A 15,346-nucleotide genomic window follows, 5' to 3' on the forward strand; every position below is an offset into this window, starting at 1 on the left:
TAATTTATCTTAGCTATAGTAAATATTATTTACTATAGGTTAGTGCAAAAGCGGTTGTGTTTTTGCCATTACTTTTAAGGCAAAAACCGCAATTACTTTTGCACCAACCTATATTTCTAACCACATTAAATAATTGGTTTAAGGAAAATAGCTCAAATTTTTAAATGTTTATAAGCAACACTACAAAAAAGACCTCAGAGAAAAATAACAGGTCTCATTCTAATCAACTATGTAATACCATATTGTTTATGAATATAGATTTTGGGGTTTTCTAAATTGATATTTGTACATATTTTGGGGGTATATGTGGTATTTTGTTACACACATAGAATGTATAAGGATCAAGTCAGGGTATTTATGATATCCATCACCTTGAGCACTTATCATTGCTATGTGTTGGGAGCATTTCAAGACCTCTCTTCTAGCTATCCTGAAATATACAATACATCGTTATTAACTATAGTTTCCCTCTGTGCTATTGAACATTAGAACTTACACCTTCTATCTAACTGTATGTTTCTACTCATTATCCTGCCTCTCTTCATCTCTTCTATCCCTACCATACACCCTTCCCAGCCACTGGTAACTTTCATTCTACTCTCCACCTCCATGAGGTCCACTTTTTTAGCTTTCACATGAGTTAGAACATGCAATTATAAGCATAGAGTTTTAAAACTTGCTTTACTTTCTGATTTTTGTTTTTAGCTTCCAGAAGTACAACTTACAGAAGAAGAAGAAGTAATCAAATCAAGTCTAATGGAAAATGAGCCATTGCCTCCTGAAATTCTTGAAGCAATACTTTCTGAGTGGTGGCTTAAGGAACCAATACGGTATCTTAATTTATATAGAATTATATATTTATTTGCTTTTATTTGTTTTATTCTTAAAAGTTAAAAATTTATTTTAACATACATTTAGGAATTTTCTGCTTTATATTCATGTAAGCTGGTGATTTTTCTCTTGAGATACACATTAAAAACATCTGTAAAGTCTTTAAAAATATCAATGCCAGGACCGCACACCAAAATAATTGAATTCGAATCTCTAGGAGTATCAACCTGGGATATTTTTCAGTACCCCCAGGTTATTCTAAAATGCATTTGTGGTAAAACTGTAAAAGCCTAAACAAAGTAGCTAAATATTATGCACCATTAAAATTTATTATAGGGCCAGGCACAGTGGCTCATGCCTGTAATCCCAACACTTTGGGAGGCCAAGGTAGAGGTAGGAGGATCACCTGAGGTTGGGAGTTCAAGACCGGCCTGACCAACATGGAGAAACCCTGTCTCTACTAAAAATACAAAATTAGCCGGGTGTGGTGGTGCATGCCTGTAATCACAGCTACTCAGGAGGCTGAGGCAGGAGAATCACTTGAACCTGGGAGGCGGAGGTTGTGGTGAGCCGAGATAGTGCCATTGCACTCCAGCCTGGGCAACGATAGTGAAACTCCGTCTCAAAAACAAAAACAAAAAATTATAATGAATAATTTGTAATAGCATGAGAAATGTTATTACATAAAGTTAAAAAGAAGATGTAAAACTATAATATAATAGAGAATGCACACATGAAGAACCAACTGGAAAGAAATAAAACAAATTTTTAATAACCTCTGAGATATGGGATTATGGATAATTTTTGCCTTTTTATGCTTTTCTCTATTTTTTCCATTTTTCTATAGTGTGACGTTGCTTTTATAATCAAGGGGAAAACAATACATTTTGAAAAGGTTATTGCATTAGTCCCGGAGAGATATACTAAGGGGCTTGAACTAAGCGGGAATGGCAGAAATAGAAGTGTGAGGACAGAGGAGGACATGCCAGGACTTACCTATGAAACATAAGAAGCAAGAGGGAGCCAGGGGAGAGGGCCAAAGGTCTCTAACAGGTAGTACCTGAGTACGAGTGGGTCAGAAGGAAGAGCAGTTTGGAAGGCTAACAGTATGATTTTTGACAGTACAATGTGTGTATAATTCCAGAAGGGCATTCAGTTGGAGAAACTCCACAGCTTTTTGAAAATTCGGAACCAAAACTCAGAAGAGAGGTTGGGTATAGAGGTAAAGATTTGGAAGTCATTGACAGAGAAGTGACAGCAGGAACAGTAGGAATGAAATTGACCCTGCCAGAATAGACCAGACTGAAGGCACCTCTAAAGAAGAAAACACATATATTATGGCCAATATGTGGAAATTTGCCCCCTTAATAAGAAAGGAAAATTCACATTTTTGAATTAACAACTTTGAAGGCTGAAACTGTCAAATGTTCATGAAAGTCCTATTTGTATTAAGAAGAAAATATATATTTAAATATAAATATTAAAAACAAACCAAATTTCAGATAAGCAGGAGAAACAAATTCTCACTCAAACGGGGACCAGTATTGACTCTCTCAACTAAACAAAGCCAAGTTTTCAAACTTGATTGTTTTATAAGTGCTCACTAATTAAAATGTATTAACATTCCAGTTATTTTCCTAAATCTTTTTTTTTTTTTTTTGAAATGGAGTTTCACTCGCAATGGCATACTTTCCTAATTCTTAAAGTCTCATCACACTTGGGCAAGTTTGACAATCCCATTTGAATATAGTTATCTTGCCCATAGGAACCAGGATACATACATTAACAACTGTCATCGGTTACAAGGAGACCCAGGGAAGTGGGTATGAGTTGTCTCATGAAAGGAAGCACTGTTAGAAGAAAAACTGCCAACAGCAAGGGCTCCCACTACAAGTGGGCTGGCCAGGTGTACTCTTTAAATAAAGAGTACCAGAGTCACTAGGCTGGGCACCCCCCTCAAACAGAGAACTTATTTTCTCTTTTCCTATGGCCTTCTCACAACTTTTAGTAAACTTTCAGTTAATAGTAATTGTAAACTGATTGATTACAATTTTATATTATAAATATATGTATGAAATATTGTAATTTTAATCCAATTTGATATATTTTGAAAAAGAAATGTCACATATACAACTAGAAATATTAAAAGAAATAAAAGATAGTAGAGTAAATTTTTAAACTATTCATTACATACAGAAAGTTGATATTTATCAATATATTTTTTTACTTTATTTTTTCTTTTAAAATATTTAATTGACAAATAAAGATTGTGTATATTCAAGGTGTACATGATGACTTAATATACCTTGTATAATGATCATTACAGTCAAATTAATGAACATGTCCATTACAATATTTTAATGAAATAAAGTAAATTATGAAAATTTCCACCAGTTCCACAGGTTTTATATTAGATGGTTTCCCACGATATCCAGAAGAGGCCCAGTTTTTGGGGGATCATGGATTTTTCCCAGATGCAACTGTTTTTATACAAGTTGATGATCAAGATATTTTTGATCGCCTCCTTCCTGCCCAAATTGAAAAGTGGAAACTAAAACAAAAGAAGAAATTAGAAAGGAAGAAACTGATCAAAGACATGAAGACAAAAATCAGGGTATGTGTCTAGCAAAAATGCATTGAATAAATCTGTTCAGCATCTGTTTAGTGATCTATTATAAAGTGATCTTCACAAAAAAATACAGTTTTCTAATTTTAATACCACAGTAAGCACGAAACAGTTTTCATCAAATATTAAGACTATAATAAGAGTTAAGAGTTATTTCAGGCTTTTGTGGTAATCAATGTGTTAATGCTTCTCTCTTTATGGCAAATAAAAGATAGTGGTAGTGCCAAAGCTTCCCTCTCCCAGACATGGGAGCAAAGTGGAAGAGGTAACAAACAGAGATTTGAAACACAAAGAAGTAAAATTTCAGAGGTCTTTTTTACTGCCCCTAGAGCGATGACACCATCCATCAAAGCCATGTGAGCCTGTAGTGAAACCAGATCCACATTACGTTAGAATGTTGTTCCTAAACCTACATTCTGAGGAGTATTCCATAAAATGTTCAAAAGTGTCACAGGGAACCAGCAATTCCACTCCTGGTAATCTTATCTAACAGAAATGAAAATATATGTCCACATAAAAAGTTATATGTGAATGTTCATAACCATTATTCATAATAACCAGAAAGTAGAAACAATCCAAATCATCAACTGATGAATAGAAAAACAAAAGGAGGTATATCCTTAGAATTGAAAAACTACTCAGCATTAAGAAGGAATGACTTATTGATACACCCTGTAACATGGATAAAAATCAAAACCATTGTGTTGAGTGACCGAAGCCAGGCAAAACAGGAGTACATCCTGTACAATTCCATTTACATGACATGCCCTGAAAAGGCAAACCTGTAGATCTGGGCTGAGGTATAAAGAATGGACTTTTGAGTCTGGACCTAGGATGGCCCAGATGAGACATGAGAGCAGTGTTAAATGTTTGAAGGGCTTTCATGCCAAAGGGAGCTTGGAGTTACTCCACGTGGCCCCAAGGGAAAGAACTACCATTGGTAGGAGGAAGGTACAGGGAAAGTATATTTCATTCTTAGCAAGACATTTCAAAAAGAGCCAAGACTGAAGGCAGGGAGCTTCTTGCCAATAAATAAGCATAAACTAGACGAACATTTGGCAGGGGAGAATGGAAAAATGTGTCAGAGAGCTCATCTATGAATTTCAATTCTGAGATACTAAGACTTAAATTATGTAATACATTCTCACAATTCAACACCAATTAAATTACAGACTGCCAAAGTGTTAAAGCCAAGCAGTTCCTCTTTCATTGCTCAGACACAGTTTTCAAATTATTTTCATCTTGGGGTTAGCCAGAGGAAATCCCTTCAAGGCCATTGCCATCCATTCTTCTTCCCCACCACACTAAGGTTGCATGTCCCAGGCCCTCACTGGTCTGCAAAATATCAAGGCAGGCAGAGTTCTTAGCCATCTAAGAACTATGGAAGTAAGGAGGGAGACGTGGGAAGATACCTGGCTCCACAGTGTTCTTGATGACATTCAGGCCAAACTGTCTGCCATGCACGAGATTCTGTAAGTATGAGAATGGAAAAGAAAGAGCCAAAGAAGAGAGCCTACCAAAGCACATTCGTATGTTGTCTCACTGTGCGGCCTGGAATATCTAGGCCAGTGCTAACACAGAAATCTCTGTGATGACAGAAATGTCCTAGATCTGTGCTGTCGTATACAGGAGCCACTAGTCACAGTGGCTATTGAGCACTTAAAATGTGATTAGTGTGGCTGAGAAATCAAATGTTAAATTTTATTTAATTTTAATATAAATAGCCACACACAGCTAGTGGCTATTGTACTGGACAGAACAGCTGTAGGGCAATGAAGCCACATCCTAGACATCACATGCTTTAAGAATGTTAGGGACCTAGAACAGGAAAGCAGCAGGTTTCAGGAGCTAGTGTATCACCCCAGGCATTTGCCCCTTCCTTTCCTCACCCACTAACTCTATCTCAGTTCAGAGCTTTCTCGGCTGACACCAGAGTTCCTACAGTGACCTAATTGTCCTCCCTGGCTTCAGCTCTATGCCTTCCAGACCATCCTTCTGATTACCTCCACATGAATCTTCCTAAAACTCCATTTTGATCAAGCCACCCCATTAAGGTCCGAATTCTCAATCTTATCCCAAATTCTCTTTCTAACTTTTTTTCTCAGTGGAAACAAATACAAACCCTTCTCTGCAGTAGCCACCACATTGTATGCTTTGGCAATCCCATATCTGGTAGTTTCTTTTCTTTTTCTTTTTCTTTTTTTTTTTTTGAGATGGAGTCTCACTCTGTCGCTAGGCAGGAGTGCAGTGGTGCAATCTCAGCTCACTGCAACCTCCGCCACCTGGGTTCAAGCGATTCTCCTGCCTCAGCCTTCTGAGTAGCTGGGACTACAGGCGTGCACCACCATGCCCAGCTAATTTTTCTATTTTTAGTAGAGACGGGGTTTCACCATGTTGGCCAGGTCAAGAAATCGAGACCATATCTGGTAGTTTCTAAAAGCATCCTCACACTAATTGTGTGACATTACATGAGTTAAACTCTGAATTTCTGTTAACTTACCTCTAGAGTGGGGTAATGCCTTGCAGATATGTTTTGAGCAGAAAATGAAAGAATATATATTATAGTGCTCAGGACAGTGCTGCCATCTGGCAGATGTACAATAATTAGTTAAACCTCACTGACTATTTGAGTGAAAGGAGCAGAAGAAAAGTAGACTCAGAATGTGTATGAGTGCTATTGGTATAGTTTGCAGTTTTTTGGTATATACAGTGGTCTTTAAGTTTTACAAAAACACAAAAGAGACTATGTTTTCACAACTCCACATTTAAAGAACCTATGGTAAAAATATGTTTTTATAAAAGGAAATAATGGAAGTTTTTGTAAATTCTCGCCATGTTAAGAGCCATAAAATCTTTCTGGGGCTCATAAACCAAATACATTATATTCAGTTCAGCTTTATAATTCTATCTACAAATAATTCTTGCATGCCTACAAGGCATAAGTTCTCAGGAATGTGAGCTCAATAGCAACCAGATGAAAGCACCCAGGCTCTGCTTGTCAGGACCAGAGCCCCAGGGCATGTCCTCAGGCACCACTATCCTCCTGGTATTTAAAGGGAGATCAGTTTGCGGAGTCCTGAGCCAATAAGCCCCGAAACCTGAAGAAAGCAGATTAGTTTTCATGAAAACCTTGGAGACCTATCAAAGAGGATCCACTGTGTTAGATTTACAGGATTCTGGGAAGGTTGGAGGACTGTCTATATATCAAGTCTGTGACTGTCTCCCAACCACATGCACTTTCCCCATGTGGACATACGTGTTTTTAGGTTTGTTAGGCCAGGGGTTCCCAAACCCTGGGCCATGGATGGATACCAGTCTGTGGCCTGTGAGGAACCAGGACATAGAGCAGGAGGTGAGCAGTGACTAGGCAAGTGAGTGAAGCTTCATCTGTATTTACAGCCATTCCCCATCACTCACATTACTACCTGAGCTCTGCCTCTGGTCAGATCAGCAGCACATTAGATTCTCATAGGAGCACAAACCATATCGTTAATTGTGCATGCAAGGGATCTAGATTGCACACTCATGAGAATCTAATGCCTGATGATCTGTCACTATCTCCCATCACCTCCAGATGGGACCATGTAGTCGCAGGAAAACAAACTCAGGGCTCCCACTGATTCTACATTATGGTGAGTTGTAAAATTATTTCTTTGGATATTACAATGTAATAATAATAGAAATAAAGTGCACAATAAATGTAATGAGCTTGAATTATCCGAAAACAATCCCCATCTTCGGTACATGGAAAATTGTCTTCTGTGAAACCGGTCCCTCATGCCAAAATGGTTGGGGATCGCTATGTTAGGCTATTCAATAGCATGTTAAAAGCTTACCATTTTCAATGAATTGCCTCCAAGTATTTCCCTATTTCCTGCGACCTAAACCAAACAAACAAATGAGCAATAAGTTTTGAAAAGGAGTTCTAAACTTTGTGGAAAGAGTAACTGACCCCTAGTGCTATTTATCCCTCTGGCAGAAAATAGCTGATCAAGAGGTTCAGAGGTACAAGCATGCAAGCCAAGCAACATGATTACCGCCATCACATCCTTTCCTGCAAAGTGCACTGTGCTTCTGCCCAAATGTTATTCCTACTTTATATAAAAATATATTAATACAGAGAAAGTCACTTTTATCATTCTCTATTGCAATTTTTTAATGTCTCTTTCTTTAACAGGTTGATATGATTGCTAAAAGAAGGGCTGAACTTATATTGGAGAGAGATAAAAAAAGGAGGGAGGTAAGTAATTTTTTTTTTTTTTCGAAACAGGGTCTCACTCTGTTGTCCAGGGCAGGGTGCAGTGGCACAATCATAGCTCACCGCAACCTGGAACTCCTGGGCTCAAGGGATCCCCCCATCTCAGCCTCTCAAAGTGCTAGGATTACAGGCGTGAGCCATCACACCCAATCTTTGCCTTCTGGCTTAAGACACCCTTGTAACACCTTTTCAAGGCTGACCCTCTTGTAACCTGATTTCCATCTGTATAAAAATGTCCAGCCAAACAAGAAGAGAAAAAGAGGAATGTCAGAAAATACAACTTGCTACAAGTGCAACCACATGTCACCCTGGTGTGAATATGCTGGACTTCCATACAGAGGGCTGCTGATATTATACAGTGCAACTGCAACTGTGGGCACAAAGCATTGCAGAGGAGGGACCAAAGTAATTGTTGCTTTGTCAAAACAAAATATTTACAACCAAAAGTAGATAAAAAACCATTGGACCAAGAAAATTATGGCACCATCTAAGAATAAGAACCCTCCCTTAATTATTTGCCTCAATTTTCATTCATTTATTCATTCAGTCCATCAGCAAACATTACTTGAGCTTTGTGTCTGACACTGTTTCAAATACTGGCAAATCAGCCATGAGCAAAGCTTACAGAAATCCTAGCCTCATTCTAATGCTCATTTTCCTCATCAAACATGTTCTGAAAGTTTACTTTGTTCAAGGTGTCATGCTAATGTTTAAGATCAAAAAGATGTCCTAACCTGGAATTAAGTACAGTTAACTGCTTTACGCCCTTGGGAGTCCCTAGTGGTCCCCTTCTGAATCACTTCAAATGTTTCAGCATGAAGGAGTCCAGGCTTTGCAGTTAAACACACCTACGCGGTATCCATTCTCCAGTTCTCGTTGACTTTGTCCGCTGCTCTCCAGTGCCTGGTGGAGTGCTGACACATGTGACATTCAACTTCAGTTATTTCTCTGAGGTTGTATAACATTGAGTAAGTCACTTAGCCTCTGTAAACCTAGGGCTTTTTATTGTAAAGTGGGAAAAATTAATACACTTAGTTTCCCTAATTAATAATAATTTAATTTCCCTTTGCTACTCTTTAGTTAAATCTTCTTTTCTTAAGAATTAGTTTTCAGGGCCGGGCGCGGTGGCTCAAGCCTGTAATCCCAGCACTTTGGGAGGCCGAGACAGGTGGATCACGAGGTCAGGAGATCGAGACCATCCTGGCCTACACGGTGAAACCCCGTCTCTACTGAAAAATACAAAAAACTAGCCGGGCGAGATGGCAGGTGCCTGTAGTCCCAGCTACTCGGGAGGCTGAGGCAGGAGAATGGCATGAACCCGGGAGGTGGAGCTTGCAGTGAGCTGAGATCCGGTCACTGCACTCCAACCTGGGCGACAGAGCAAGACTCTGTCTCAAAAAAAAAAAAAAAAAAAAGAATTCGTTTTCAGGATAAACTTTAAATGTTCTTTATAATTTTTTCATTTGTTAACATTAGAATGGTGTGATTTCTTCTGATTTTTCATTCGGAAATTCAATATTCTATGTAGAGGTTAAATAGGATTTTGTAAGTCAGTTCTCCTGAGACTTCATGTTTGTAAAATTGGCTGTGTATCCCACAAAACTGATACAAACAAACTTGCAACACAACTCCTGAGATTTTTGATGAATTAAAAATTAAAACTCTATGGGGTTTTTTTTTCAACTCCTTTGATGGAAATTGTATATGTCCTGCTACTGACTCAGACAATAAAGCAGACAAAATGTAGCATCTCAGGGATGAGTTAGTGTGCTTGTTACTATTGGTCAGCGTGCCACCTTGAGTGGCATCCATCCGGACTCCACATCTATCCTGGAGCTCACTTTCATGAACAGATCCAGGGGGTTTCTCACATTTGCCTTTCCTATGCAGAATATGCAGTTCCGTGACTTGCCTTTTTCACACTAACTGGGGAATCCAGGCAGAGAAAGCCCTTCCCAGGTTTGTCTTCTTGCTCTAAACAAAATCATTGCCTTTACTTTCTTTTTAGCACTGAATGGGACATTTCCAACGTTAGAAATCACTTCAATATCCTAGGCACTACTTGCATTAATTTCATAGGGAAACGTCGCCATCTTGTGGACCTGTCATCTCAGAATGTGACTGTAAGGCAGCCCCTGGCCTCACTTGTAATCTTTCCTCTCTTCCCATCCACCGGCTCCATCTCTGGGTCTCTATTAGGTGTTGGGTAGCCACTGGGAGGTGAAAGCAAGGGAGGGCCAGGGCAGGGAGCCCAGGGAGCAAGTGAGCACAGTGTCAGACTACATCTCGGTGAAGAGTAATAGAGACACATCGATCACAGGTACTGAGTGAAGGTCCAAGTCAGGGTCCACACAGGTTGAAACAAAGGTCGGGACCAAGTACCATGCCAAAACCATCTCCAAGATCCTCTAGGGAGAAGACAGAGTGTTTAGACCCAAAGGTTGATACACAGAGGGCTCTTCAGGATGAAACAGCAAGCAAAAGTGTACATGGGTATACGGGTTGGAGACAGATTAAAAGCGCTGAAAACCAAGTAGTTCACAATAGCAGCTCCACAGGCAACATCAGTCACACCACAGCATAATAAAGGAATCTGGGGATCTAGATAATGAGCATCTGTGTCAGGAAGCCCTGAGAACTCTGACAGGTCTTTTATTTCTTCCATTTCTTCATGCTTTCCTCTTCCGTCCTCTCTCTAATTATGAAAAACTCCATCACTCTCCTGGCACAAGCTTCTATCCAGATGTTGCTTCCCCTGTCTTCCTCTACCAATAGACAGTAGTAACACAGCTTACCCCAAATCTAGTCCTGTCTCTCTGAGACTATGAATTTATTTGCTTTCTGCTTGTCCCCTCTGTTTTCTGTTTCTCTGTTCCCCTTTTCCATCCTTCTTTGGATTATTTGAATATATTTAGAAATTCATTTTAATTATCTATTGCCCTTTTTTCTTTTGAAAAGTGTGTAAAAATTTTATTTTTTCTTTTTCAATTTGTATTTTAGTTCAGAGGGTATATGTGCAGGTTTGTTACATGGGTAAATTGCATGTTGCCGGGGTTTGGTGTACAAATAATTTTGTCACTCAGGTAGTGAGCATAGTACCCAATAGGTAGTGTTTTGACCCTCACTCTCCTCCTACCCTCTACCTTCAAGTAGGCCCCAGTGTCTGTTGTTCCCCTCTTTGTGTCCACGTGCACTTGAAGTTTAGCTCCCACTTATGAAAACATGCAGTATTTGGTTTTCTGTTCCTGTGTTAATTTGCTTGGGATAATGGACTCCAGCTCCATCCATGTTGCTGCAAAAGATATGAATTCATTCTTTTTTATGGCTGCATGGTATTCCATGGTATATATGTGCCACATTTTCTTTATCCAGTCCACCATTAATGGGCACCTAGGTTGATTGCATGTCTTTGCTATTGTGAATAGTGCACTGCATGTGTGCATGTGACTTTTTGGTAGAACGATTTCTATTCCTTTGGGTGTATACCCATTAATGGGATTGCTGAGTTAAATGGTAGTTCTAAGTTCTTTGATAAATCTCCAAACTGCTTTTCACAGTGGCTGAACTAATTTACATTCCCACCAACATTTCCTTTTCTTCATAACCTTACTAACATCTGTTATTTTCTGACTTTTCAATAATAGTCATTCTGACTGACATGAGATAACACATCACTGTGTTTTCAGTTTGCATTTCTCTAATGAGTAGTGACATTGAGCATTTTTTCACATGCTTGTTGTCTGGGTCTATGTCTTCTTTTAAGTGTCTGTTTATATCTTGTGCCCATTTTTTAATGGGGTTGTTGTTTTGGGCTTGTTGATTTAAGTTCCTTGTAGATTCTGGATATTAGACTTGTGTTGTATGCATAGTTTGCAAATATTTTATCCCACTCTGTAGGTTGTCTGTTTCTTCTGTTGATAGTTTCTCTTGTGTGAAGAAGCTCTTTGGTTTAATTAGGTCCCACTTGTCAATTTTTGTTTTTGTTGTAATTGCTTTTGGAGACTTTGTCATAAAATATTTGTCGAAAACCAAAACGGCATAGCACTGGTACAAAAACAGATACATAGAGCAGTGGAACCCAGAAATAAAGCTGCACACCTACAATCATCTGATCTTTGACAAGGTCGACAATAACAAGCAATGGAGAAATGACTCCCTAGTAAATAAATGGTGCTGGGATAACTGGCTATCCATATGCAGAAGAATGAACCTGGACCTGTTCCTTTTGCCATATACAAAAATCAAAATGGATTAAAGACTTAAATGTAAGACCTAAAACTATAAAAACCCTAGAAGAAAATCTATTGCCTTTTTAAGTATACCTCTATGCTTCATTTTTTAGTAGTTATGCTAGAATTACAAATACATCCTTGGCTTTTCACATTCTACTTAGGGTCAATATTACTCAATGTAATATTAAATAAACCTTAGAACTCTCTAGCTCCGTTTGCCTCACCCATCTCCAACCCACTAACATCCTTTATGCTCTAGTTGTGATGTGTTTTACAACTGGATACATTACAACCCTCATAGGAAATAGTTCTAATGTTTATATTAGTCACATGTATTTTCAAAAAATTAATAGGAAAGAAAGCCTTGTTTTACATTTATCCAGATATTTACTATTTCTGATATTCTTCATTCATTCCTCTGGTGTGATGGAAATCAGAAGGATGGGAATGCTGGACATCTGAATTATTGTTCACCTACTGTGTTTTTCTTTTCTCTGTATCTTTGCTTTTTAACAGTTTGGTTATGATGTGCCTACATATCATTTTCTTCATATTTAGTTTGGGGCTCACTAAGCTTCTTTAATCTGTACATTTATGTCTTTCACTAAATTTGGGGAAACTTTAGACATTATTTCTTTAGACATTTTTTCTGCCTCATTTACTCTTTGTCTTCTCCTTATAATACCCCAGTTATACATAGGTTAGACCTTTGCTGTTGTTCCACATGTCCTGGGAACTCTGTTGATTTTTTTTCTGTCTTTTTTCTCTCTCTTCTTTAAGGTAAATAATTTAAGCCCAACCAACAATTTTTTTAATTTCAAATATTGTATTTTTAGTTCTAAAATTTCCATTTGGTTTGTTTCTATATTTTTTATTTCTCTCCTAAGATTTCCTATCTGTTCATTTATTATAAGTGTATTTTCCTTTTCCTCTTTGATCATTGTAATAATAACTGCTTTAAAAGTTCTTGTTTGGTGATTCTAACACCCGGGCTGGGTATTTGATTATTATCTTTCTTCATGAGGATGGGTCAAATTTTCATGATTCTTCATATTTTGAGTAACTTTGGATTGTATTCTAGAATTGTAAATGTTATATTGTGGGGATTCTGGATTTTGTTATATACCTCCAAAGAGAAATGAGGTTTTGTTTTAGCAGCCAATTAACTTGGTAAGATAAACTTTAAAATTCTGTCATGCCAGCAATGAATGGCAGCTCTGTGTATACTGTTCTTGAACTGCCCATATGTACATGGTTCACAGGCTAGCCAGAGTCTTGGACAAATTGAGTTTGGTATTCCCTTCTCTGACTCTCTCATCTCTGGCATTTACCCTCACTCTCCAGTGGCCCTGGTTGTGGCTCCTTTCTCTGGTTGCTCCATCCAGAAAGTCAGTTGGCTTTCTACCAAAGTTTTAGTCACACTGAACTACCACTACTCTGAAACTGCCCTCTGGGCCAATGCACAAAATCAGAAAACTCACCCTATGCCATTTGCTTCCTCCAAATTTTGACTGCTCTTCAAAATCTGCTTTTCTTGCTCCAAAGACCTCAAATATAGTAGAGAGAGAGGAGTGTTGTTTACAGTTTATTATTATCTGCTAGAGGTTAAACAAACTTATTTCTTCATATTTGAGGCAGATCTTCAAGACCATGAAGTTTAGAATATACATCTTCCAACTTGAAGACTAAGAGATGCATGATGTCAGGGAAAACAACACTCTTCTACAAGATTAAATGACCATTTACAGAAAAATGAAAACTTTTTTTCCCCTGGGAAGAATTAACCTGAGAGTCTCTTAAATGGTCTTTTGTGAAGATTTTTAGGATATTTTTAGAATTTTTTAAAATCAACATTGTACTATAGGTGTGAGCCAAAGCAAAGTAAGAAAAAGAAATAGCATACATATTAAAAAGTAAGAATAAAACGTATTATTTGTATATAATTTGAATATCTAGAAAGTGTAAGAGGGTAAATTGCAGAAAAATTCCTTAAGGTCACCTCTACCAGCCCTTCACTTAACAGCGACATTTGCCCTATACAGAAAAAAGGTAAATAATTTCTAAAGGGATGAAATAATCTGTCTAGAAGATTCTAGGTCCCCAGAATGTTGGTTGATACCCTTCAGTTTTGGGGCAAGGTCCAGGCTTCCTGCATCTTCTCATCTTCACATCTTAAATAGCAATGTGATACAACATTACCTGCTCATATACAGACAGCATGCAGTTGCTCTGAACTAATCAATTTAACCCTTCATTTATAAAAATGAATAGCCAACCAAGGATTACCATATACTTGAGGAAAATCACCAACAAAAGGAAAACCCAACATAAACAAACAGAACAATTGATCATAAAACAAGTGGACAACCCAGGAAACATCATTAAATATTAAAAGAATTTCACTTTCTCTCAGAAAATTCAAGAAGAAACTTGTATCCATAAAACAGAAAGAAGATGCTATAAAAAGTCGGAGAACAAAAAAGAGTTAATGAAAACTAAAATAAGTTAAAAGTTAAACTGAAAAAAAGGAAAAGTCCAAGAAGTTTCTCAAATGTAAAAAAAATGCAAGAGATAGGAAATATGAAAGAAAAAAACTGAAGATCTATGAGGTCAATCCAGGAAGGTCAACATCCAATATGCATTTCAAAACAGTGGAAACAGAAAATAAAGAAGGAAATAATCTAAGAAATGTTAGAAGAGAAGTTCCCAGTATTGAAGAGAGCAGGAGGTCTTCAAGTTGAAAGGGCCCATCGAATGCCAAGCAGAATAAATAAAAAGAGATGTGCATTAGACACATCCTTATGAAATTTGAGATTGGCAGGTTTAAAGAGAAGCTCCCACTTGTTTCTAAAATTTTTAAAGGATATCTACAAAGGAATGGAGGTAAGATTTGTATCAGACTTCTCAGTAACAATACTGGATAGTAGAAGACAAAGACAATGCTTGCAAAATTCTAAGTGAAAATGATTTTCAGCCTAGAACTCTGTACTTAGCCAAACTGTTTATAATGCGAGAAAATGAAATGGAAAAATTTCCAGATACTTAAGGTCTGTGAAAATTAGCCTCTTTTATATTCTTCCTGAAAAAAGTAGCCAATTGATATGATGAATAACACTGTTTCTGCTCATAAAACAAACAAAAAAGCCCTAGAAATATGGGGGTGGGGAGAGACAATAAGAGTATTATTCAAGGCCGGGCGCGGTGGCTCAAGCCTGTAATCCCAGCACTTTGGGAGGCCGAGACGGGCAGATCACGAGGTCAGGAGATCGAGACCATCCTGGCTAACACAGTGAAACCCCGTCTCTACTAAAAAAAAAAAAAAAAAATACAAAAAGCTAGCCGGGCGAGGTGGCAGGCGCCTGTAGTCCCAGCTACTCGGGAGGCTGAGGCAGGAGAATG

At 37.9% G+C, this 15,346-nt stretch overlaps 1 protein-coding gene across 1 annotated transcript in view; it reads left to right on the top strand.

Moving 5' to 3' along the window:
* AK9 (adenylate kinase 9) overlaps positions 1–15,346 on the top strand; it is a 197,616-nt gene that overhangs the window by 153,283 nt on the left and 28,987 nt on the right. Inside the window, exons 27-29 of the mRNA XM_023206014.2 lie at positions 706–830; positions 3,226–3,445; positions 7,635–7,697. Coding sequence (XP_023061782.2) covers positions 706–830; positions 3,226–3,445; positions 7,635–7,697 — 408 coding nt within the window. The remainder of the gene's footprint in view (positions 1–705; positions 831–3,225; positions 3,446–7,634; positions 7,698–15,346) is intronic.

The sequence above is a fragment of the Piliocolobus tephrosceles genome, chromosome 5 (genome assembly GCF_002776525.5).
Source record: "Piliocolobus tephrosceles isolate RC106 chromosome 5, ASM277652v3, whole genome shotgun sequence".
Lineage (NCBI taxonomy): Eukaryota > Metazoa > Chordata > Mammalia > Primates > Cercopithecidae > Piliocolobus > Piliocolobus tephrosceles.